Source organism: Muntiacus reevesi, chromosome 2 (assembly GCF_963930625.1).
Source record: "Muntiacus reevesi chromosome 2, mMunRee1.1, whole genome shotgun sequence".
NCBI lineage: Eukaryota > Metazoa > Chordata > Mammalia > Artiodactyla > Cervidae > Muntiacus > Muntiacus reevesi.
Window position 1 is genome coordinate 29,152,650 of NC_089250.1, and position 27,494 is coordinate 29,180,143.

Genomic DNA, 27,494 nt, shown 5'->3' on the forward strand with positions numbered 1-27,494 from the left:
ACACAGAGTTGGACACGACTGAAGTGACTTAGCAGCAGCATTGAGCTTAGTAAGTTAAAGAACATATGATTTCTTTGAAACGTCCATCCAATCTTAAAGATAAAGTTTTCAGAAAACTTGTTCTATTTCATTTGATCATTTTTGAATGACTTTCCAAATGTTGCCTTTTCAAACAATCTGTTGGAGCCTGGAATTCGACAGTTACAGTTTTCACTGTATATGCTAAGTTAAAAAGACCATTTAGGTGGAACTAGATCAACCATACAATGAAGATTCTCAATGACAAAAGGCTCAATGCCATCAAGATTATTTCCAGAGAGGAAGGAGAGAATTGGATAACTTACTTTTTAGAGGCTTCATGACAATGCATATTTCTTTGTTTTCACTGATTTCTACAGTGTATTAATTTCCTTTTGCTCCTGTAATAAACAACCACAAACTTAGGGGCTTAAAATGACACAAGTGGGTATTCTCTTATTTCTAGAGATCAGAAGCCTGAAATCGGTTTCACTGGGCTTAAGTCAGAGGATCAGTAGGGCTGGTTCTTTCTGGAGACTGAAGGAAGAATCCATTTCAGTGCCATGTTCCCAGATTCTCATGGCTGTCTCTGTTCCTTGGCTTGTGGTCCTTTCCTCCATTTTCAAAGTGCATCCCTCCAATTTCTGCTTCCATCATTATGTCGCCACCTCTGATTCTGATTCCTCCTGCATCTTGCGTATAAGGACTGTTGTGATTACAGTGGATCCATGAGGATAATCCAGGAGAATTTCCCCATCTCAAGATTCTTAACTGAATCACATCGGCAAAGTTACTGTACCATATAAAGTCACATTCACAGGATCCAGGGGTTAGGATATGGAGCTCTTTGGGGGAGGGGGCAATTTTTCAGTCTACCACAGACATGAAAGAAAAAAATTTTTAAATAAACTTTTGATCTTTGTGATCTATATACAAAATAAACTAATGAGAGCAAGGATGCTGCTTCTACAGACCTGTGTCATATTATGATGAATCTGTGTATGATTCCCTAGCGAAAGCATCACTGTATTAGGAATATAGCCTTTTATACCCCAGCCTTATTTATCTATATTCAAATACATCCATTCAAAAATGAAGAGGCAGGAAGGAGCAGAAGAAGCATAGCAGCAGGGATAGAAGCTCTAGGATGGAGAAAATGCAATACAACTGTTCTCTCTCCAGACAACCACTCAAAGCATCATTCTTTAAACATATAGATATAGATCTAAACATATATAGATATAGATAGATAGATATGTAAAGGTAAATTCTATGTATAGAATCATCTTTATTACCAATGTTATAATATCTTAAACTGCTCTGAATCTTAAAATATCTAAATGTTCCTCATCTGATTCATTCATTCAGCAAACAGTTTAGCTGGGTGCCTCGCAAGTGCCAGGGACTGTTCTGGATCATGAGGATTCAGAGATAAGGAAGACTCAATGAGGACACGGATCATGACTGAGACACTGTAATGCCATGTTCTTAAAGACTTCTAGTGCCACTGCTAAATGGGCAATATGCTTAGGAGGGACCAAATTACTGGTCGGAGGATGGAGAATGTAATTTGAGAGGAGAGACTGCTCATGCAATCATGCAATGTGACAAGTGATGAGGGAGACGCAGGTACATCCAGGCAAGAGCAAGCAATTTGGTGTGGGAACAATGCAGGGTGTGCAGGAGACAGTGGCTGGAAGTGAGCTGGAGAGCTGGGCGGGGGCAGCTCTGAAGACATCTGTGTGCTGTGCTAATGAGCATGGGCAATCTCACGATGAGTAGCTCTGAGATGTTCTCGCGTGGCAAAGGGTCTGTGGTTCTGACAGTGACCCAAGTGGCAACCCAGAAGCCCTGGTAGAGGGAAGGAGAGTGGCAGACAGGCAGACAGCTGCAGGAACTGGCCAGAAAGAAGGCAGAGTCTGTACCCAGGCAGAGGTTAACGGAGGAGATAAGAGGGTAGGTTGAAGAAACGCTGATCTGACATCAGCATGACCTTGCAAAGGACCAGTCATGGCTGCCAGTGGTGCAGGGAGGTAAAGCAAAAGAATAAATGAGGGGGGTGGGGAACATCCCTCTGGGTTCTCAATGCAGGGGGCCTGGTTTGATCTCCTGGTCAGGGAGTTAGATCCCACATGCTGCAAAGAAGATTCTGCATGCTGCAACTAAGACCTGGAACAGCCAAATAAATAAAAACTAAATAAATAAATATTTTAAGAAAAGAATTAATCGGGGGGTAACTCTGAGGTTTCTACTGGTAGATGGTACCCTTAACAAAGAGAGGAGACACAGAAATGAACAGGTATAAAGGTAGAAGCGTGACTGTTTGTTACAGGCACATGAATCTGAGTTTCCTGTAGGGTATCTAAAGACAGATGTCTAATAGCCAGTCAGGAACACAGATCAGAGAGCAGACTTGGGTGCATGGGTGGCTGGGCGAGTATGAGAAGTCGGTGGATGCAGCCCCAGTGACGGCATATAAAGGGAATTAGGAGCTGGGCCCAGGGGAGAGCCCATGTGGCAGGAAAGGAGGGCCCTCGGAGACACTGAGTCAGAGAGCTGGGGGAGGTGGGCCTTCATGTCCAGAGGAAAGAAACCCTCTAATGCTTCAGAGACATGAATGGGATGAAGAGGTCACTTGATTTCACAATCAGGCAACTGCTGCTGAGTATCACGACTGTGGTTTCAGGAGAATGGGAGACAGAAGTAGGATTGAAGTGAGTGAGAAGTGAGAGCAGCATGTGGACAACAATCCTTCAAGAAATCTGGGCTAACTAGGACTTCCCTGGTGGTCCAGTGGTTGAGAACTTGCCTTGCAATGCAGAGGATGCAGGTTCGGTCTCTGGTCAGGGAACTAGGATCCCAAATGCCGTGGAGAAACTACTGAGCCCGTGCCCCTAACTACTGAGCCCATGCGCTGCAACCAGAGTCTGTGTGCCACAGTGAGAAATCCCACAGGACACAAGAATACTTCATGCTGTAAGTAAGACCCAACACAGTCAAATACGTAAATAAATAAAAACTGAGCTAACAGGAATCTGGAAAAAAGTGGTCTAGATGTCATGGTTCGAGAAACCCTTCTGCAGAGTGGTAAAGCAACCCTTATCTTTGTTACTGAATAAATTCTTAAGGTGTACTATGTACCAGGCACTGAACTACGCTTCTTACAAATATTAACTCATTATTCCCTGGGGAGGTTAACTTGATGTGTCAACTTAAGTAGGTCACAACACTCAGATATTTGATCAAACACGCCTGGAGGTTGCTGTGAAGGTATTTTTAAGATGAAATTAACATTTAAGTCAGTAGATTTAAATCAATTGATTGAGTAGATTATGCTTCCTGTAGGTGGGCCTCATCTAATTAGTCGAAGGCCTTAAGAAAAAGGTGGACCTCTCCCAAGCAAGAGGAAATTCTGCCAGCATATGGCCTTTTGGACTCAAACTGCAACATTAGTGTTTCTCTGGGTCTCCAGTCTGCCAGTCCATCCTTCAGATTTTGAACTTGCCAGCCTCTTCAAGTGTATCAGCCAGGTTCATAAAAGAAATTTCTCTCCTTCACACAGACACAGACACACACACACACACCAGCACACACATAACACACCCACCCAACCATCCACATCCTATTGGTTCTGTTTCTCTAGAGTACTCTGACAAATAAACACACTCTCCATAACATTAGGTACTATTATTATTCCCATCTCACAGTTGAGAAAACTATGGCACAGAGAGGTTATGTAACTTGGCCAGGATCACACAGCCAATAACTAGCAGAATTGAAATTCTAATCCATTGTGCCTCAGAGTCCTTGCTCTTAACCACACACCCTACTTTGGAGCACTGCCGTGACATGCTCCAGGGGACCAACCCAGGAGCCAACCTGGGGACCAACCTGGGTGGACAATGGTGAGAAGGAGAACATACAGGGACTAAGAGCCTCAACTCAAATGCATACTGTACAAGTGAGGAAACAGGACAGGTGATTGGCCTGAGGTGGGCCTCAGAGTTTCCCAAATGGCAGATCCAGGGCTTCAGGAGGCAAAACGCAAGCTTTCCCCTCTCCTACTTTCTCTCCCTGCTTCATCATCCACATCCTTTCTTCTCTTCGGAATTCCTATCTTCCTCAGGGGTTCCCTCAAATCGCTTTCTCATGGGAGCCCAGGACTCCTTACATCCTGACCAGGAACATGTGACCCAGCACCACATGTCCACGTGTCAGGATGACCCTTCTAACAACGTCAAGTTTGGTGCATCCGGTAAAGGCATGGAATTCAACACAAATAATTTCACAGTCTGTTGGTAATTGTTTGGAAAATGAAACAAAACAAACATAAAACAAACCACAACCCTTGCAAACTCCAGAAAGTCCAACAAGCATTTAATTCCAAATATAAATTCCTAGAACTAGAATTTGACTACTTAAAGAATTAGGTGTCTTTGAAAATACATTTGATACCAAAATTCTCCCAAGAATTTGTATGTATGGCCTAACAATTTAAAACTCTGAATTACGTTATCTGAAAACTTGTCTTTTCAAGTTTTACTTTCATGGGATTGAGAAACCAATGGGGTATAAGGTCTAATGTGCTGTCAAAATCTTCAACACAAGCATGTACTCCTTCCTGTAATCTTACCACGAATGTCAAGTGTAAAACTTTCTGGATGAAAAGTCGTAAATACATATTAAAAGCTTTAGAATTTTTTACTTTTTGAAGTCAGCAATTCTTCTTTTAAAATTTTATCCTAAGGAAATAATCATGGCCATATACAAAGATTTAACTTCAAAGACATTTATCCCAGCACTGGTAAGAATAGTAATGTTTTTTCCTAATCGTAGGAGATTGAGCAACTGAATTATGACACAAATATACAAGGGGATACTATGCAATATTAATATTGACATTGCAGAATAACTGTTGCTATGGAATAATAATGCCAGGGAAAGATGTTCATGATAACAAATGCTTTTTAAAGGCAAGTTATAGAACAGTACATAGCATATAATCCCCTTCATGTTAAATGTGTATTTTTGGAAGGCGGCCTCTAAGAGGGCCGATGATGCCTACACCTGCTGTTCATACACCTTCGTGGTGTTTCCTGTATTGGAGTAGCACTGGGCTCTGTGACCACCAGCATTTGGAAAGAAGGAAGAAGGGGCCACTTTGACCTTTGGTGACAAAAGACCTAAGTCACCTAATGGTGACTTTCATTTTGCTCTTTGCCCCTTTGTTTGCTGTTGTTATTGTTTAGTTGTTAAGTTATGTCCGACTCTTTTGTGACCCCATGGGCTGCAGCCCACCAGGCTCCTCTGTCCATGGGATTTCCCAGGCAAGAGTACTGGAGGGGGTTGCCATGCCCTTCTCCAGGAGATCTTCCTCACCCAGGGATCAAACCCATGTCTCCTGCACTGGCAGGTGGATTCTTTACCACTGCGCCACCTGAAATCTTGCACGTTTTGTTTGTCACTTTCTCTTGGGTCACTTGCTCCACAGCTCAGTGGATCCAACCTGTCAGGTTGTGAGTGGCCCTGTGGGGATGCCCACGTGGCAAGGCACTGAAGCCTCTGGCCACCAGCCAGTGTGGATCTGATGCCTGAAAGCACATTGGCAGCCCCTGCTGGATCTTGAGATGAGCTGGCTGACAGCCTGACTGCAACCTTGCTCAAGACCTGACTCAGAACCACCCGGCTCGGTTGTGCCTGGGTTCCTGACTTGGGGGTCCTGACTCCCCGAAACGGTGATGTTCACTGTTGTTTAAAGCTGCTGAGTTTTAGGGCTGTCTGTTATGCTGCAAAAGATAACCAATATACACACGAATAGTGCAACGGCTGGAAGGAAATGCAGGCTCCTCTCCAAGATACTGTGGGTTCAGATCCAGGCCTACTGCACTATATTAAGCATCACAATAAAAAGAGTCACAAGAATTTTTGGTTTCCCAGTGTGTTAAAAGTTCTGTTACACTATACTTTAGTCAATTAAGTATGCAACAGCATTATGGCCCCAAAAGCTAATGTACCTATTTAAATTAAAAAATACTTTATTGTGAAAAATGCCTACCATCATCTGACAATACACGGTTGCAACAAATGTTCAATTTGTAAAAAATGCAGTATCTGCAAAGTGCAATAAAGCGAAGTCTACTTGTAATCCAAAATATGATTAGTGGGTTTCTCTAGGTGATTTTTAGTTCCTTTTTTTGTATAATATTGGCAATGTTTTCTTCCTTTTTCAGAACACAGAAAAAAGAAAACCATAAGACCAAGAGAGATTATGGGATCTTCTAAAGAATAAAAGGATAAAAGATTAGGAGAGGCAATTCAAGTCTAATAACCTTTAAAGATTCTTTTCAAGCAAATTAGCTTAAGTGTGAAAAAAAAACAAAAAAGGTGTAAGCTTTACCCACCAGAAACCATGCAAAGCATTGTGAGCAGCAGCATTCAATAACTTCAAGGAAAAGAGACTGGCACAGGCTTCTTAAAAGGGAAATCGAACAGTAATGAAGTCGTCCACTAGCCGATCACTGGCACGGGAGTTTGCTTACCCAGTTTCTGGTCAAATCGCCACGCCGTAACATAGGCATTGTGCCTCAGACTGTTCTGTGTGGCCAGGGGCACGGTGACATAAATGGGGCCATCCACCAGCACCGGGGTTCCATCACTGCTGAGCAAGTGGACACTGACGGCTGTGACAGGGGTTAGGTCATACCTGGTGCTGTTTCCTGGAAGCAAGAGGCAGTCTCCATCACATGCACGCACAGGACCCAGGTGGGGCTGCAGAAACTGTTTACAGAAAAATGTAACGGCTAACATCTACAAGGAGTGGGCCTCCTACAAACCAGGGACTGCATTCAGTATCTTATATGCACAATCCTCACCATGACACCCTAAAGTAGGTAAAATCCCCATTTTACACAGAAACAAACTGAAGCTCAGAGATGGAAGTCATGGAAACAGGCGCATAGATAACATTAGTGTGTGGTAGGGCTGGGATCCAAGTTCAGGTCTGTCCATTCTAACCACTGTCCTGTGCTTCGATAAGGAGTTTCAAAAGGGAAGGGGGACTGTCTGTATTGGGAGGGAAGGTATGTGTGTGAAACCCTGAAATCAACTTCTCTACAAAGCGAGCCCTATACACATGTTAATTACTTGGCAGATCACCACAGTGGAGCCAAATGTTTTAAATCAGAGACTGCTTTAAAAAAAAAAAAAATGCATTTCTTCAAGGAGTACTTCAGAATATTAACTTCTACTAAAAGGACACTATTGAAAACTTGCACTTGAAATATTTATGAGTTATTTTGGTTGCCATTGTTATTTTGATCTGTTTAAAAGGAATTTAATATACCAATTATTCTACATTAGAGGCCTTTTCTCCAAGCCAATGGTTTAATGACTATCTACTTTATAGATAAATTGGGGAATGCTTATGAAAGTGGTATTATATTTATATACTTAAGGGATCCATTTGAGAAGAATTTTTCTCCAGTGAAATATAATATATCATACAAAGTGTATTCAGTCATAATTTAAAATCTTCCCTTGAATACAATGAAAACACACTGACAGAAAAATTTAAGCTACATTAGAACATAATTTATAGGATTTCTTATTAAGCTCCTTATATACCTATCTACTTATCAATTAACTACCTGAGTTAATGCAAACCTCCAGTTAGGACTAAATGTAAACATTTAAAACTAGTAAATTTGAGAGTTTCAACAACCAGTGGTAGCTAATCTCTTTGCAGAGCAATTTCTATACAGCTAATGTTAGCACTACCTTTTATGATTCACATCCATCTCTGTTTACCAATGAAGAAAAAGGGATGGAAATGAGGATTTCGTCAAAAGGTCCACATCGGAAGCATAGATTCAAGTTCTGAAATCTTTTAACCTGACCACTTCATTGTAGGGTGAAGAGAACCAAAACCCAGAATTTGCCATCTTTTTAGTCACAACATCCTGTGGATGGAGGCCCTAAATGTATCCATTGCCCAAAGGCGACACAGAAGCAAAGCCAGATTTCTCTAGGCTCTGTTGAACTCTCCAGATGAGACAGGACTTAAAGAGAGATTATGTGACCTGACTTTATATAAGCAACTTACAGATAACGTTTTCAGTTAGGTAATGCTGCTGCTTTAAAAAAAAAAAAAACAATTAAAAAGTTTTTTTTGGGATGTGGACCATTTTAAAAGTCTTTATTGAATTTGTTACAATATTGCTTCTGTTTTTTTTTAATTGCCTTTTTTTTGTTTGGCTTTTTGGCCATGAGGCATGTAGGATCTTAGATCCCTGATCAGGGATCGAACCCACACCCCCTGCACTGGAAGATGAAGTCTTAGCCACTGGACCACCAGGGAAGTCCCCAAGGCTGCTTCTTTCATTAAAATGCCAGGCAGGAAGTCTACTCCCGGAAGCAGCAGGTAGAGTAGAAAAGTACTCCCCTCTCACCTTATATCCTTTCCTTCCACTTAACACTGACTCTCGATTCTTAGAAATGGCATCCCCGTTGTCCCCACTCATCCCCTTTTGAGTCTTCATTTCCTATAATCTTGCATATCCCTGGCTCAGGAAGCCTGAGTCCCAGTACCAGATCCGCCACCAACTAATTATGTGGCCTTCCGCAAGTTACTTCACTCTTCTGGGGTCTGTTGCTCTGAGCTGCAAGACTGAGGAGGTTGGACTAGATGCTTTCTTATGAATCTGGAGAAAATAACGAACTGTACTACAAACATTCCGAAGTAAGAACAGCACTGAAGAAAGAGGCATATTTGTGTACTGGTAGGTGCATGTGATTTAACGTTCTTTAGAAAGTTCTCTGTTCAAAGACATGACAGGCAATTATATCTGCTTTCTTGAGGGCTCTCTCCTCTCTCAGTGCTTCCACTCCATACCTTCCAAAGGACTCTCGACCCTCCCATTTTCTTTATTCTAGAACCACTCATGCTTTGAAGGGCTACACTGTTTACCTTCCAGCCCTTCTTATGAGACTGCAGCTCCTCACAAAACACTTGAGTTCTGTATCCAAGGACTCTCTCCTTCTTGATGTTCTATCTTGATGTTTCCTGACCCCCATCACATTCCAATAAAGACAAGCAAAAGCAGCACCCCAGGGCCAAGCTACGAGGCCACCAACTCATCACTTAGAACAAAAGAGGTTTTGCCCAGATAGCATCCAAAGTTCTGTATGGCTTTGCATGCTAGTCATATTACTGACTCCTCTCTGTCTTTCTGGAGTTGCCAGCAGAAGTAATTTCTTAAAAACCCTTGAGACCATCACAGAGCAGGTCTGGGCTTTCTTAGCAACCACAGGGGAAGCGTGATGCTGTGAGGATGCACGGGGAAGAGAGTGAGAAAGCAACTGAAAGTTCCATGTGGCTGCGTTTCTACAGCTCTGGAAACTCCTTCAAAGTGGAGGCGGGGATAAACAACCCCCCTTAGGACACACCAGGGAAGCCAGTCACTCACCAGTCACATTTATGGTCTCTGTTTACTTCCCTGAATTCTACTGATAACCTGCCATCTCACATGGATTAATGTGGTCCAGGCTCTCACACTAAGTTGAAACCTCTTCGATGCATTTTATAAAACAGAAGGCAAAGGTGGGGCAGAAGAGAAGCCCCAGTTGATGGGTTGCTGGGGTGCTAAGTGGACACCACGCTGGTGACTGCCTTTCCTGGGAGGAGGCCTGATTCTTCCTAGGTCAACGGCCAGGTATTTCTGTGGAAAACAAGCTGAATATAACCTTCCAAAGACTTTCTCTCTTCCCTCTGAAATAACAGAGTGATTTTAAAAGAAAACAACTTCTCTAAAATCAATTGCCCTATGTCTTCTCTCTCTCTTACCGTCATCTCACATTTTATAATTTATTCAAGACATCTTGGAATTGGGGAACAGAAAAATGAATGAGGTCGTCCCGCCAACTTGGGGGTTTTATTATGGAGACTGGATTGGAGGTTTCATGATGGCCTCAGATTATCATGTTCCCTGAAATACTACTTCCCTCCCAGGCCTATCCATTTAAATGAAAAATCAACTTTTTCCCCAACAATATTCACTTAAGATGAACACCATGCAACTCTTCGGGGTGTTGGTGATTGACTATTTATTGCGTCATTATCACACAAACATTCAAGGAAGAAGAAACATTTCTCAAAACAGTACCACAGAGGGAAGAAAAGCGGGTAACAAATCATCAGGTGACCTTGAACTGTAACCAGACATTTATCCACATTCTACAAAATGGATCATATGTTGCAGGGATAAAAAGCTTTCGCAGGACGATCAGTTTCTGTAAAGCACTAGACAATTAGGTGAAATTCAATCAAAGCGTCCCTGGGAAATGCAGCAACGTACTCACCTCATGGGATTCAACCCAGAACAGCCTTTGTTTTTCAAGTTTATGTTGTGACTCATGTAAAGTATTGGGGAAAGAAAAAGGGGGAGATAAGAAAATGACTCAGGAATTGAGACTCCACCACCCTCTGTTCACCAGGAGGAGGAACAGGGACCACATTAGCACGGAGTTCTCTTGGCCATAAATGGAGGTAACAGGCGGTCTTTTACTGATAAGGAATTATTACCTATTTTCTGACTGGTGGCTTTTAGTTTCTGTGATCTTTGAGCACTGTGGGTCTCGCCAGCATAGGGTAAGAATGACTGAGTGGACTTACAGATCTGCCAGGAGATGATTCAAAATCAACTATAAAGCCTGAACACTCTTCGCCAAGTGGAAGGCAGAAAGAGCAAGCTCAGAAAAAGGGAGGCTATGAGAAAGACTCAGCCCCTGCAGCCCAGTCTCCCCGGCCCGAAGCGCTCCCAGTGCTGGTGGGCGGGGGCGCTGTTGTGCTCCCCTGGGAATCAGATTCAATGCCACCCACCCTTCCCCTTCCAGTTGTGACATGTGGCGAGTGGGCGTGGACATCTCTGCACAGCTGGGCAGGCTGCTCCACCAAAAAATGTTGCAGGGGCAAGTGGAGTGAGGTTGAAAACAGGACAGAAAACCTCAAACTCTGATCTGACACTTGAAAAATTCAATGAAAAGAACTTCTGGGATTAAATACATTTAGGCAGCCAAAGGAGAGCTCAGAGAGGGTGCTTAAGGCAACTGGTCCCAGCAGAAAGGTTCAGTGATTAAAATTCATGAAAGTTCAACCCCGAAGTGGTGCAGACTGAATTCCTTAAATGATGGTTTCAGTGCACCAGAACTTGTAGACAGATTTCCCCCCTTTTGCACCTCTGGGTCTCCCAGTTAGAAAGATACAAACACCTATAAAAGATGCAAACACAGATTCCCCAGGCAGAAGAGAGATGAGATTATTACCTGTTCCGTTTCCATCTAATCCTCGCAAATAAGGAAAGCCGTCCACCTCGGAGGGGGTGCTGGCGGCTGTGAGAAAGGCGGTCAGGTCACTGTAGCTGGTGTTTTCCGGCAGCCTCAGGGCTCTTCTCTGGAAGTGCACTCGAGGCTGCGGCCGGGCACCTGCAGATATGAACCTCTGAGTTACCTCCTGAAGAAGCGGTTTCTGTTTTTAGAAAATACAAACCCTGGAGAGGCTCCTCTAAGGTTTCAGTGTGGCTCCCCTGCCCCCGCTCCTCCCCACATCCCTTCCCATGGCCCATTCACTCGGGGCACAGAGATGTGACAACATGCTATTATGGGGACAGAAATAATAGCCCATTGTCACGTCTGCTTTGACACAGGATGTTATTTAGGTTTTTCACAAAAAGCTCTATTTGTGAGCGGTCTTTTCACTGCCCAGTCTTGGCCTATGGGTAGGGGTATCGTTTTGGGAAAGAACGTCTACATAAGTGAAATGAGTAGATGGCAATTAACATCTTGAAACGCACAAGGCAAGAGAAATCTTTTGAGATTGTTACAAACACATCCTTAGCCTTCCTGGTAAAATCTGGTCTAAGTGCACAGACCACACTGGAGCAGAGCAGGCAGCAGATGTACAGCTGGACAAGAAACGCAAATAAGAACCCACAGTGAAATGCTTCTTGGCCTTCCGTCTACTCTGGTGGGTGCATCCAACTCCTGACTATCATGCTACAGATTTTATGATGAGCCTCTTGAACGGATGTGAGAACCGATCCTTCCAGGAAACCCTGTGCAGATGACTTGAGCCGACAGCCCCGTTAGACAGTTACCTTGTGACACCATCCGCAGTTTGACTTTGCTCCAGATCTTGTTTTGACTGTAAAACCTGAACTACATCTAATGATGTAGTGAGGGTCACGAGACATAAACGTACTAAATCAGTTTGCACACAAGCAGCAAAAACATCATGAAGACAAAAACTCACAGAGATGGGAGTTAGGAGCATTTTCTGAAGGAAGTACACATCTCTCTGGGTTAAATAAAGTGGTTCCTCAAACACAGTGGTCTGCCCTGATGTTCTGGCCATTGTATAACCTGCTCCAGGATTGAGGGAGACCACATTTCTCTGGGGTCAGCTGGACGCTCCCTCTCCTTCCAATTCGTGGTTGTTCTGACACAGCAGCTCTGCCCAGAGCTCGTGGTCTTTCATGTCTACACCAAGGTTCCTTTTCACTCTGGATCAGAAGCTTTTAGGGGAGGAATAAGCCTGTCAGGAAGTGTTCGAGGGGAATTCTCTAGTGGTCCAGTGGTTAGGGCTTGGCATTTTCACTGCCGAAGACCGAGGTTCAGTCCCTGGTTGGGAAATTCAGATCCTGCAGGCTGCACAGCATGACCAAAAACCAACCAAACAAAAACCAGAATTGCTCTCAATAAGGGAGTTCTGGAACTCCAAGGTCAACTAATCCAAGTCTCTTCCGATAGGTGAGGCCACAAAAATCCAAATGGACTCATCACCAACACAGACTTACGGGGTGGGCTGCCTTGACCATGGATGACTAAGGAGGTCATGATGGTACCCTTACCTCCTGGAAACTACTGACTGTATTTCTCAAATGACTGGTCCTCCATAAACATTGGCCCAGCTCTGGAGCCTGTGGGAGCCAGATGCCCAAGCTCACAACAGTCCTATTTAATCCGGCTGCCTCCACTTAAGCTAGGTGGACACTTACATCAGTCCTGTTCCATCAGTGTCCTTTCTTTACCCCTAAAACACAGCCATGGTGATGCCCTGGCATCCCTGCTGCTGTATCTGTTAACTTTCAGCTCGCCTTAGCCCTCTGTCCTCTTCCTCTGATCTCACACCACAGTGATGTCTTCTTGCTGTCCCCTCTGTGGTCTGCACAGAGCTTGGGCGCCTCATGCTCTGGGGGTGCTCCACTCATGCTGGGAGCACTGGCCTCACTGGATCCCTCTCCCATCCACCTCCCACACCTGCTCTCTGCCTCTTTCCTTCTTCTCTAAGCTGCCCTCAGAGATTAAAGGTCAAAGCAAACCCTTTCGCATCCATCTCCTCACCCTCAACTATATAACAACATCCTGTCCTCCTATTCCCATTCTTTTTTTGTTAGATAGACAAATGACTTTTGGAGTGGTCTCAAATTGCTTGAGCTGCTTTTATTTTTTAAATGTTTTAAAATTAATTTTTATTGGAGTATTGTTGCTTTGGTGGCTCCGTGGTAAAGAATCTGTCTGCCAATGCAGGAGCTACAGCAGATGTGGGTTCCATTCCTGGATCAGAAAGATCCCATGGAGGAGGGAATGGCAACCCACTCCAGTACTGGTGCCTGAAAAATTCTATGGACAGAGGAGCCTGGCAGGCTACAGTCCATGGGGTTGCAAAGAGCTGGACATTACTGAGCGACTGAGCACAAATGCACAGTTACTTTACAATGTGCTAGTTTCTGCTGTGCAGCAAAGAGAATCATCTGTAAGTATACACATACCCACCTCGTTCCTGGATTTCCCTCCCACTGAGTGAGTTAGCGAGTGAGTGAAGTCGCTCAGTCGTGTACGACTTTTTGCGACCCCATTGACTGTAGCCTACCAGGCTCCTCCCTCCATGGGATTCTCCAGGCAAGAATACTGGAGTGGGTTGCCATTTCCTTCTGGAGGGGATCTTCCTGACTCAGGGATCGAACCCGGGTCTCCTGCATTGCAGGCAGACGCTTTAACCTCTGAGCCACCAGGGAAGCCCTCCCATTAGGTCACCATTATTTTCTTTCAATGATGGTGAACTTTCTGGGATTCGGTTCCCTTTCTCCACTGTTCTTCATTCTAAACAATATTGCTGATGTCTGGGTTTTATACACTGAGAAATAGGACACTCACTACTATGAAGGAAGGAAGGGCATGGCTGCAGTGTAAAGGTGCAAAGAGGGGCCGTTTCCTCATGAGGGTCGAGGCAGAACGCAGAGGCCAGGCAGGTTACTTCAGAACGTGGGTCAGGTACTGTGTGCCCCTTCAGACCCCCTGAGATGGGCAGGTTGAGGTCACTATGAAGGCTCCTTTCGCTGAAAGGAACAGAAACCCACTCAGCCTAGACCAAGGAAAAGGGGAGGCTGCTGAAAGATGAAAGGGAATCCTGTTGAACCCCAGGAGAGCAGTCCAGCCAGGCCTTATGGGGATCAGCCTAGGACCCCAATACCACAACCAAGGCTGTTCCCAGATCTCCATTCTTTTTTTTTTTTTAATTTAAAATTTTAATAAATTGACGCTTTAGTTTTAAAAAGTTCTCCTTAAATTCTATTTAAAAAGGTATCCTTTTCAGATTGAGGGGGGTTTTAAATAGGTGACTACTTTTGTCATTGGTTCCTCATTTTATTCTTTTTCTTTTGGCCTTATCTCTTAGCATGTGGAACTTCCCTGACCAGGAATTTAACCTGCATCCCCTGCAGTGGAAGCATGCTGTCTTCACCTAACTGGATTGCCAGGGAAGCCCCAGCTCCTTATTTTGTAAAATTAAGGTATAATTGAGTTACAACATTATGATAGCTTCAGGTGAACAGCAAGGTGTTCAGTTAAACATATAAAATTTTTTCAGGTTATTTTCCATTATAGGTCCTTACAAGATATTGAATAGTATTCCCTGTTATATAGTAAATCCTAGCTGCTTATCTATTTTATATATAGTGATGTGCATCTGTTAATCCCAAACTCCGAGTTTACCCCCGCCCACCTCTTTCCCCTTTGGTAACCATAAATTTGTTTTCTATGTCTGTGAATCTATTTTTGTTTTGTAAATAGACACATTTGTATTTGCTAGATTCCACATATAAGATACATCATCAGTTCAGTTCAGTCACTTAGTCATGTCAGACTCTTCACAACCCCATGAACTGCAGCACACCAGGCCTCCCTGTCCATCACCAACTCCTGGAGTTTACTCAAACTCATGTCCATCGAGTCAGTGATGCCATCCAGCCATCTCATCCTCTGTCGTCCCCTTCTCCTCCTGCCTCCAATCCCTCCCAGCATCAGGGTCTTTTCCAATGAGTCAATTCTTCGCATCATAGGTCACCCCAATTCTGTATCTTCCTGTCTCTGTCTCTGCGTGTCTATTTCTCTCTGCCTCTGTGTGTGTTGCCCTTCCTGCCTCTCTGTCTCTGCCTCTGTCTCTGTCTCTCTCTCGTGCCTGCTCTTATTCCCCGGCCCATCGTGCATTTCACTGGGAGCTGCATCCCTCCCCTCTCCTCTCCCCCTGCTGCCTTCCTTCCCTTTTCTGTGCAGGAGAACCTGCTCCCAGGCCAGACACGCGTCTGTTTTCTGTGGCAGGGGGAGTATTGGGAGGGGGGGCACAGAAGAGTGATGTGGAGGCAGGTTTCCTACAAGGAGATGTGGCTGGTCCAGCTGCTTTGACACACGCTGGGACCAGCACGCCCTGATACCTGTGGGGGATCAAACATAGTCCTCCCAGGAGTACAGGCAAGGCCTCTGCCTGGTGAAACGACCAAAGAAACATCTAAGGAGTATAGGGGTTGAAATATTCTAAGCCACAGTGCAAATACAATCTAAAGTGGGTGTGTGTAGGTTGGGCAGGGAATGGTATGTTCTTAAGCCTAAATTTATGTATGAAAGCTGCTACGTTCCCACACTTTTCAGAAGGGACCGGACTGGGTGTGGATGGATGGTGGAGGGGGACAGGGCTGTCTCTTCTGTGGATGTCCCTCCCCACACTTCCCACAGCAGCTGCTTCAAACATCCGCTGTTCTTCTCAAACTTGGGGCTCCACCGCCATCCCCCATGTGTTTAGACCTAATTGTACTGAAAACACCAGGGCACCACTTCTGTCTGCACTTCAAAATCTTTCTTCCATCTCCTCTCTGCCTGTCTCTGCCCTCCCCCAAGGTGAACCCAAGTATTCTGAGTTTTGCTTGTTTTATTGTAAGACTTGTTATTTGACCAGTTTTCTGGACTTCATCAAAAATCCCTCTCTAGGGGCTTTTCTTCTCCAGTCAACACATATATTCCTTACTTCCTCACTGAGAAAAATAACAATAACACACGACTTTCACTCTGTTCTCCCCATCAGTCTCCTCTCCTTCCACCCAATGCCCAGGGACGTGGCTTTCACCCTCAATACATGCTGCCCTTGGAAATGTCAACTGACAACTGCATAATCTGCAAACCCTGTGACCCCCGCCCGCCTTCACCCCTCCAGCTCTTCACAATGATGTGCACTGTTCCCACCCCCGCCCAGCAGCCCTCCCTGCTGGCTGTGGCGGTCCTGCCCTCCGCTCTCTGCAGAGTCGCAGGCCTTTTGCTCTACGAGTGCTTTCTTTTCCTCCTACTTCTGATGAGAGATCCTGAAGTCTCAGCACAGTTGCCTCTGCTGTCCCTGACTCTCTCCTGACTTGTCGCCCTTGCTGCAGCCTCACAGTTGCCTTCCTGTCCTGCCGGGGACTCTGCCAAGTTCTATGTCTTTTCAGCACCTCGACCTGGATGCCCACTAGGCATGAAAACCATCACTACCTTCTCTCCCAACTGACAAAGACCTACTCTCCCCCAACACCCAGGTTTGATTACAGGTTGTCAACATTGTTTTCCCTTTCTACTCTTCTGCACATTCATTCAAGTGCTGGGACTCCCCAATCTTCCCGTATTAACATTTCTAGCATTGTCTTTTTCTTCCATTCTGCCTCCACCCTACATGACCTTATGCTACCCCTGGCTTCAACCATCACAAAAGTCTCTTAACTTCTCTGTGCTCCAGCCTCATCCCTTCCTGCCTCATCTCCTGATGATTCTCAAATTCTGCTCTGACCATGACCTTTCCCCACCCAGAAACTTTCAATGGATCCACCACTTCCAAAATTAATGAAGGCGGCAACAATCAAAGACCAATGTAGACTCAAACTGCACCTCCTCTTATCTTACGAGAGGTGCAGTTCAGCATTTTAGGATTTACAAAGTTCTCGTATACATATTATTTCACTTAGTAATCTGTGTGTGCTATACTCAGTCACTCAGTTGAGTCTGACTCTTTGCGACCCCAAGGACTGTAGCCCGCCAGGCTGCTCTATCCATGGGATGTTCCCGGCAAGAGTACTGAAGCACTGGAGAAGCGATTCCCTTCTCCAGTGGATCTTCCTGACCCAGGGATTGAACCAGAGTCTCTTGCATCTCCTGAATTGGCAGGCAGATTCTTTTACCACTGAGTCACCTGAGAATCTCCTTAATAATCTACAATAGAATAAAGAAGATGTGGTACATATATATAATGGGATATTACTCAGCCATAAAAAAGAATGAAATGAGGCCATCTGCAGCAACATGGATGGACCTGGAGATTATCATACTGAGTGAAGTTAAGTCAGACATAGAAAGACAAATATATGATACAGCTTTTATGTGGAATCTAAAAAATAAAACATGAATGACTATAAGAAAACAGAAACAGACTCATAGGCACAGAGAACAAACTAGTGGTTTCCGGTAGAGATAGGGAAGAGAGAGGGGCAAAATAAAGGGTAGGAGATTAAGAGGTATAAACTACTAGGTATAAAACAAATATGTACAAGGATATAAGATATAGCAAAGGGAATATAAATAATATTTCATAATAACTTCAAGTGGAATATCATGTATAAAAATACTGAATCACTATGTTGGACACCTGAAACTAATTTAACATTGTAAATCCACTATACTTCAATTTTTTAAAAAGTAGGGGGGAAAAAGGCAATTTGCAAGCATTCTGTGACAAGGAGCATATTTATAGATCCAGTCTATGGTGGTAAAGAGCCCTATGTTAATCAGTGCCTATGCTGGCCCTTCCGCTTCACCACACTGTTAACTTGAAACTGCTCCCGGCTTTCTATATAAAACACTGTCCACAATGACTGGAGAAGGGAATAGCAAACCACTTCAGTATTCTTGCCTTGAGAACCCTATGAACAGTATGAAAAGGCAACAATGATAAGACAACCACTTTCCTGACTTTCCAAATGAAATCAAGTGCTAAGTTATTTCCACTGGAAACATGAGTTTACTTCGAACCACGTGTGCGTGTGTGCCTGTGTGGGCGCACGCATGTGTGTGTGAGCGTGTGTGTGTGTGTGTGTGTGTGTGAAAGAGAGCAAGAGAGACAGAGAAAGCAGTCTCCATAATTCCACCTGGTCTGATGAGAACAGTTTTAGGGTGTGTGTGGTCTGAATTTAGATACCTACCTACAGACAGGAAAACAAGTGAGCAGTCTTTTTATTGTTCAAGGAAAATGCTCATTAACCATGAGCTTATTCTATTTTATTCGGTTGTAAACATTTCAAAACAAAACTTCACCTGAAGCATTAAATCTTGCTAATGAGAACACCTCTGCTTCTCCCATCTCCACCTCTCAGCCAAGTGGCCTTCATTCTTTCAAATCTTTTGCTCTAGTGTCACATAAAACCAAACAACGGGGCATCACCCAAAACTATGCACATAACACGTGTGAGGCTGTCACCAAACTGTCATCTCACCATCTCCCCCTTCCTTTGGGGGAGTCTGACACATGATGTTACAACACAAAAATTCAAATGACTGACAGCACTTACATTTCTGATTGGCAAGAGTTTATTTTTTTTCCTCCTCTGACTCCATTTAAAAAATAAAGAAATGCACCTATACTTGACCAGTTTGAGATTAAAAATTTGAATATATCATTTAGAAATTCAGTTTTGTATTGGTTTTTCAGAACAGAGCTGCAAAGATCAAAAATTATCTACATATGGTTCTCCTTCCAACTGGTAAGAAAACAAGAAACAAGATCACCTAGTGTTATCCTGGCATGTCTGTACTCTACTGAGACAAGGAAAAGTACAACTAGTACAACTCAAAAAGTAGGGTGAATTAAAAAATTAACGAAGTGTAGACAATTTTTAAAAGTTGGAATGCAAATGAAATTTTGGAAAGGGAGAAATAAATGGTTTTCAGTTTCTGGTTACATAAAAGAGAGAAGTGATACAGCAGACTGAATAAATTAATCATGACAAAAACTACCTGGATGTCTTACATCCCTAAGCTTATAATATGACCATACTTCTTGCTCCTTAGAGAGAGAGAGAGAGAGAGCAATTCTAATACTCTGACTGTGTGTCTGTGTGCATGTGGGTACCGATGAACTGTCCTCCTCTTAGCAGCCATGACAAAGCAAATAATTAACTGTAGCATGAGTGATCTATACAGGAAGTACAAAAAGAGTGGGATCTGGATGGTTTTTAAAATATTTATTTACTCAGCCTTTCAATGAATTGCTCATTGTATATGGATACTAAAGTGGGTGTGGGGCCAGGCCCTGGGAGTGTTAAGGTGAATATGACCCCCACTCTTCAGGTTTTTCAGTTTTGTCTGGGAGCTAAGACATTACTGCCAGATATGGCAGGAAGGGTGGTTTTTGTGATAAGATACTGAACCCTCAGCTGGAGGGCTGTTTTAATTCACCTTCCTGGTTACTGATAAGGAAAGAAGGGGGCATAAGGGAGGCAGGAATGGGTGGAATCCAAGGTTGGAGCCAGAAGGTGTGGAAGGCACATGGACGCCTAGTTCTGGGCTTGGGGAAGCTCTGGGACCATGTGGCAGGAGTTGGTAGATTTCACTTGAATGTTGTACCATTAACAAGACTCCATGAATCCCCAGTCTGCTTTTTTCTGCTACCAGCTGGCACCCTTTTTGGATTCATACTTTCTGTTCCCCTGTAGGTGGCCTGGTGTGATCACAGACCTGCTGCATCTCATGATTCTACCATTAGCTAAGATCCTCACCTCTTCTGGGTTCTTAGTTCAATTCCAGGAAAAGGAAGAGAGAGAAGAGCTTGGTTTGGGGAGATCCACTGGAGAAGGAAATGGCAACCCACTTCAGTGTTCTTGCCTGGAAAAATCCCATGGACAGATGTACCTGGCGGGGTTGCAAAGAGTTGGACACGACTGAGCAACTAAGCATAGACACAAGGGCTTGAATACTTGCCCACTAAAGAGTGGGAGATCTCTAGTCTGCTCTAGGAGATCAAACAGTCAATCCTAAAGGAAATCAACCCTGAATATTCATTGGAAGGACTGATGCTGAAGCTGAAGCTCCAATACTTTGGCCACCTGATGCAAAGAGCTGACTCATTGGAAAAGACTGATGCTGGGAAAGACTGAAGGCAAGAGGAGAAAGGGACGACAAAGGATGAGCTAGTTGGATGCATCAGTGACTCAATGGATATATGAGTTTGAGCAAGCTCTGGGAAATGGTGAAGGACAGGGAAGCCTGGCGTGCTGCAACCCATGGGTTCACAAAGAGTCAGAATACAACTGGCAACTGAACAACAACGCAGAATGGGAGAAAACAGTGGTGCAGGGGTTAGAGCGTAAGAAATAGCCATCTTGGAGAGTCGGAAAACAAGTAACTCCTCCAGCCACATGTTCTGCTGTGACCATGAGTGGCTGTGTCACCCAGGGTCAGAAGTTATTTATTCAGGCAAAGATGGCAGTATTATTCACAAGAGCCAAGACATGGAAACAATGTAAGTGTCCACTGATGGATGAATGGATACAGGAAATGTATGCATGTTTATATTATTCAGCCATAAAAAGAAGGAAATTCTGCCATTTGGGTCAACGTGGATAGACCTTGAGGACACTATATTAGTGAAATAAATCAGTCAGAGAAAGACAATATTGTATGATCTCACCTATAAGTGGAATTAGAATGGTTGCCAAAGGCAGGAGGCAGGGGATGAGGAGAACAGATAAAGGTGGTTAAAGGCACAAACTTTCAGTTATAAGATGAATACGCTCTGGGGACATAATGTATGGCCTGGTGCCTACAGCAGACTTGGGTATGGCATAAACTCGGAGGAGGAGGAGGTCGCCAATAACCCCACCATAGAGTTGCCAGAACTTACATAGGACTGGGGAAACAGACTCTTGGTGGGCACAAACAGAACCTTGTGTGTACCAGGAGAAAGGAGCAGTGACCCCACCAGAGATTGACCCAGACTTGCCTGTGAGTGTCCAGGAAACTCTGGTGGTGGCATGGGTTGGTGGTGGCCTGCTGCAGGGTTGGGGGCACCGAGTGTAGCAATGCATGCATGGGACCTTTTGAAAGGAGGTCGCTATTATTTTCATTACCTCCACCATAGTATGGCCCCAGGTAAATAGCAGGTCAAGTGGGTCTTAGGAAGCATTACTATGAACAAAGCTAGTGGAGGTGATGGAATTCCAGTTGAGCTATTTCAAATCCTGAAAGATGATGCTATGAAAGTGCTGCACTCAATAAGCCAGCAAATTTGGAAAACTCAGCAGTGGCCACAGGACTGGGAAAGGTCAGTTTTCATTCCAATCCCAAAGAAAGGCAATGTCAAAGAATGCTCAAACTACCGCACAATTGCACTCATCTCACATGCTAGTAAAGTAATGCTCAAAATTCTCCAAGCCAGGCTTCAGCAATATGTGAACCACAAACTTCCAGATGTCCAAGCTGGTTTTAGAAAAGGAAGAGGAACCAGAGATCAAATTGCCAACATCTGCTGGATAATCGAAAAAGCAAGAGAGTTCCAGAAAAACATCTATTTTTGCTTTATTGACTATGCCAAAGCCTTTGATTGTGTGGGTAACCACAAACTGGAAAATTCTGAAAGAGATGGGAATACCAGAACACCTGACCTGCCTCTTGAGAAGTCTGTATGTAGGTCAGGAAGCAACAGTTAGAACTGGACATGGAACAGCAGACTGGTTCCAAATAGGAAAAGGAGTACGTCAAGGCTGTATATTGTCATCCTGCTTATTTAACTTATATGCAGAGTACATCATGAGAAATGCTGGGCTGGATGAAGCACGAGCTGGAATCAAGATTGCCAAGAGAAATATCAATAACCTCAGATATGCAGATGACACCACCCTTATGGGAGAAAGTAAAGAAAAACTAAAGAGACTCTTGATGAAAGTGAAAGGGGAGAGTGAAAAAGTTGGCGTAAAGCTCAACATTCAAAAAACTAAGATCACAGCATCCGGTCCCATCACTTCATGGCAAATAGATGGGGTAACAGTGGAAATAGTGGCTGACTTTATTTTTTTGGGTTCCAAAATCACTGCAGATGGTGACTGTAGCCATGAGATTAAAAGATGCTTACTCCTTGGAAGGCAAGTTATGACCAACTTAGATAGCATATTAAAAAGCAGAGACATTACTTTGCCAACAAAGATCCATCTAGTCAGTTCAGTTCAGTTCAGTTGCTCAGTCGAGTCTGACTCTTTGTGACCCCATGAACTGCAGCACGCCAGGCCTCCCTGTCCATCACCAACTCCCAGAGTTTACCCAAACTCATGTCCATTGAGTCGGTGATGCCATCCAACCATCTCATCCTCTGTCATCCCCTTCTCCTCCTGCCCTCAGTCTTCCCCTGCATCAGGGTCTTTTCAAATGAGTCAGCTCTTCGTATCAGGTGGCCAAAGTATTGGAGTTTCAGCTTCCAGGCTATGGTTTTTCCAGTAGTCATGTCTGGATGTGAGAGTTGGACTATAAAGACAGCTGAGCGCCGAAGAATGGGTGCTTTTGACCTGTGGTATTAGAGAAGACTCTTGAGAGTCCCTTGGACTGCAAGGAGATCCAACCAGTCCATCCTAGAGGAAATCAGTACTGAATATTCACTGGAAGGACTGAGGCTGAAGCTGAAACTCCAATACTTTGGCCACCTGATGCAAAGAACTGGTTCATTTTAAAAGACCCTGATGCTGGGAAAGATCGAAAGCGGGAGGAGAAAGGGACAATAGAAGATGAGATGGTTGGATGGCATCAGGGACTCAATGGACATAAGTTTGAGTAAACTCTGGGAGCTGGTGATGGACAAGGAGGCCTGGCGTGCTGCAGTTCATGGGGTTGCAAAGAGTCAGACGTGACTGAGTGACTGAACTGAACTGAACTGAACTGATTGTATATTTGACAGTTGCTAAGAGAGTAGATCTTACAAGTTCTCATCACAAGAAAAAACTGTGTGATAATGGATGTTAACTAGACTTATGGTGGTGATCACTGTGTAAAATATACACATATCAAATCATTGAAGATATATGTCTATTATATCCCAGTAAGACTGGAGGTGGGGAACCATTATATTTCAGTTGTGAAAAAACAATGGCAAAGGTAATTAACGAGAAACTGGAGGTCCCAGGCCCAACAGCCCCCATTGTGGTCCTGATGTGAAAGGATGCTGAGGACTCAGGCCTAGCTCTGCTGTCTCTTAGGAGAAAAGCAGGAGATGACTTAGGGCTTTCACTGTGCAGATGACATTAAAATCTATGTATCTATTCCTGTTATCTCTCCCAAACTCAGGTCACATATGCTCCCAGACATTTCTCCTTATTTCTCTTTATATACTTCTAAGAGGAGCATGTTAACCTCCTTGTATGTTCCCACAACTATTCAATAAAAAAAGGAATAAAGTCATCTCACTTGCAGATGGCACACGGATGTGTTAGGCAGATAATAATTGGTGTAAATAGTATTAAAATAAAGGAATAAATAAAACAAACAAAAAAGGGGGCTTCCCAGGTGGCACTACTGGTAAAGAACCCACTTGCCAATGCAGGAGACATAAGAGACTTGGGTTCAATCCCTGTGTCAGGAAGATCCCCTAGAGAGGGGCATGGCAACCCACTCCAGTATTCTTCCCTGGAGAATCCCATGGACACAAGAGCCTGGTGGGCTACAGTCGATGGGGTTGCAGAGTAGGATACGACTGATGCGGCTTAGCACAAACAAAAAATGGTTTTTCCAGTAGTTATGTACAGATGTGAGATCCATAAAGAAGGCTGAGCACCAAAAAATTGATGCTTTTGAACTGTGGTGTTGGAGAAGACTTGAGAGTCCTTCGGACTGCAAGGAGATCAAATCAATCTATTCTAAAGGAAATCAACTCTGAATATTCATTAGAAGGACTGATACTGAAGCTGAAGTTCCAATACTTGGGCCACCTGATGTGAGGAGCCTATTCATTAGAAAAGACCCTGATGCTGGGAAGGACTGAGGGCAAGAGGAGAAGAGGGTGACAGAGGATGAGATGGTTGGATGGCATCACTAACTCAAAGGACAAAAGAGTTTGAGCAAGCTCCGGGAGATAGTAAAGGACAGGGAAGCCTGGTGTGATGCATGCAGTCCATGGGGTCACAAAGAGTTGGACACGACTTAGGAACTGAACAACAACAAAAAGTTAAAAAAAATAATAATAATAATCTGATGAAAGAGTAAAAGACAGGAAATATCATTTTCAGGCCCATGGTTAAGATGGAAGAAACCAATCATCTCAGCACAAAAAAGTTTTGACACAAGTCTGATTCCGAGTTCCAAGGCCAGCCCCAAACAGAGGGCAAATTCCACAAACCTTCTGTACCAGATTTTCTGGAAGAGCAGTTAGAGGGGTGAGGTCACCTTTACACCACTGCACATGAGATGGGCTAAAAACACAAGGGGACAAGAGATAGAAAAAGGCCACACTTGAACGCCTGGGAATTTTTTGTTTTCTTTTTTGGGTGGGGGAAGAAATTTTTTTTATTGTAAAAAACACCTAACATTAAATTACTGTCTTAACCAGGTTTGTTTGTTTGTTTGTTTTTGTTTTTTTTCCGTGCTACGTGGGATCTTAGTTTTCCAAACAGGGATCAAATCTGTGTCCCCTGCATTGGGAGCGTAGAGTCTTAACCCCACTGGACTGCCAAGCCAGTCCCCATCTTAACCAGTTTTATGTGTCCAGTGCGCCAATGTGAAGTATATTTACACCGTTGGGCAACAGATCTCTCGAACTGTCCTGTTTTGCAAAACTGAAACTCTAGGGAGTTTCCTGGGGGTCTAGAGGTCAGGACTTGCATTTCCACTGCAGGGGGTGTGAGTTCAACCCCTGGTCAGACAACTAAGATCTCACAAGCCACAAGGCCTAGCCAAAAAAATTAAAAACGAACAAACAACCCCCCCTGAAACTCTATATACTCAAATGCTTACGAAACTTTTCAGAGTGACCGTATCCACTGACCAGTGAGGCCCAGGCAGGGTCTGGATTCTGACCCTGGGATGAAATTTCTCACCTTTGGAGAAGAGAGAGACGTGGTGTGAACAGAGGGCGGGGCCTCTTCTTACCTCTTTGCACTTCAAAGGCTGGGCTGATAACAAACAAGGCCACAGCCAACAGTTTCACTGAAATGCCAACACGTCCGTGCACTTGTAGGGACTACAGCCATTATGTCCAGCTGTGGACATGCTCGTGGCCATCACTACCTGACTACCCGTTCCTCACATTTTAACAGTTGGCCCCAAAGTTACCATCGCTCCTATTTTTAAATATCAGACATACCTTGGAATCCTGAGACTATCTGGACAACGTCTTCATACACCATCAGGGTAGCGGATCGTTCTGGAAGCAGGCCCAGGCTTAGTGAAGAAAATACTGTGGAAACAAATATGGATATGAGGGAATTCTGACTTCTAAATCAAAGTGCTCATACCAATTTTTTAAGTACTCTGCATTCTTTGGATTCTCTGGGTTAAAATCAATCAACAACATTGATTTTTTACTAATGTGACATAATAATAAATATATATCTGTTCTCCGCCTCTGGTTCCTGGCTCAAAACCCCTGTAAATTCCTGAGTCACCAGAGTATCTTTCTGATCTGATGAGGAGATTCTGGGTGGCCTCCTGGATGCGGGCTGGTCACCAAAGAGATCAAACCATGATGAGAATCTTGGAACTTTCAGGCTCACTTCCCATCATCCAGAGAGAAAAGATGGGGTGGAGAGTTCAGTTCATGATTGATCACGCCTGCCATGACTGATGAAGCTACCATGAGAGTCCCAAAGGTACAGGCTTGGGGAACTTCAAGCTGGCGAGTACATTTATGTGCTAGGAGTGTGGTGCACCTCAACTCCACGGGGATAGAAGCTTCCATGGCCAGGACCTTCTGGATCTCACCCCGTTGTACCTCTTCATGTGGCTGTTCATCTGCATCCATTATGATACTTGTTATAAACCAGCAAATGTAAGTCATTGTTTTTCTGAGTTTTGGGAGTCATTACAGTAAAAGAAACGAGGGAGGGGCTCATGGGAACCTCTGATTTATAGCTGATTGGTCAGAAGTACAGGTGACCACTTAGGGCTTGTGTCTGAATTAGAGGACAGTCTCATGGGACTGAGCCCTTAATCGGTAGCATTTGGGCTAATTTTGGACAGTTACTGTCAGATCCTGATGCTGGGAAAGATTGAAGGCAAGAGGACAAGGGTATGATAGGGGGCAAGATGGTTGGACGGCAACACCACTCAATGGACATGAGTTTAAGCGAGCTCCGGGAGATGGCAGTCTAGGGGGTCTTGAAGAGTCGGACACAACTGAGTGACTGAACAACAACTGTCAGAATGAAACTGAATTGTAAGACACCCAGCTGGTATCCAGAGAGGTGGAGAACTGGTTGGTTTGAGAAGAAAACCCACCTACTAGGTGTCAGAAATATCATAAACAGAGAAAAAGGAAACAGTTTGTCCTTTAAGTATTGTTAGCAAAAGTCTTTCAAAACTCCATGAGTCGTGCAATCTCTCTATAACAACTGCTTAGCCTACAACAGTTAGCTACATATTTTTTATTCTTTAGAAGTTCTTAGTGAAGTATCTGAACTTCTTCACATTAGGAATCTGTTAAAAGTTACAATGCACACACTGTATGTATGTAAAGTATTGGATATTAACATTAAAAAAGACTCACAATATGTGCATAGGTTAATGGATAAGTCAATGATAAACATTTTTTTTTTTCCACTGTATTTTGGGAACTAATAAGATGACACTTTGCAGGTGGCACTAATGGTAAAGAATCCTCCTGCCAATGCAGGAGACATAACAGATGCAGGTTCAATCCCTGGGTGGGGAAGATCCCTTGGAGTAGGAACTGGCAACCCACTCCAGTATTCCTGCCTGAAAAGTTCCATGGACAGAGGAGCCTGGCGAGCTACAGCTCATGGGGTCGCAAAGAGTCGGACACGACTGAAGCAACAGAACACAAGACGACAGAACTTGTGCGACTTTAAATTCTTGTTTAAAGACCTCGACTTCCAACCTACAAATTCACAGAGCCTACACATTTCTTGGAAATTCCCTGGCTG

At 44.0% G+C, this 27,494-nt stretch overlaps 1 protein-coding gene and 1 non-coding gene across 2 annotated transcripts in view; both read right to left on the bottom strand.

Annotated features, from left to right (window-relative positions):
- FAM171A1 (family with sequence similarity 171 member A1) overlaps positions 1–27,494 on the bottom strand; it is a 125,989-nt gene that overhangs the window by 22,413 nt on the left and 76,082 nt on the right. The window contains exons 3-5 of the mRNA XM_065921167.1: positions 25,697–25,789; positions 11,338–11,496; positions 6,558–6,734 (exon numbers count right to left, since the gene is read on the bottom strand). Coding sequence (XP_065777239.1) covers positions 6,558–6,734; positions 11,338–11,496; positions 25,697–25,789 — 429 coding nt within the window. The remainder of the gene's footprint in view (positions 1–6,557; positions 6,735–11,337; positions 11,497–25,696; positions 25,790–27,494) is intronic.
- Positions 14,015–14,087, bottom strand: TRNAC-GCA (transfer RNA cysteine (anticodon GCA)). Its single transcript has one exon. It is a non-coding gene; the product is annotated as a tRNA-Cys (tRNA).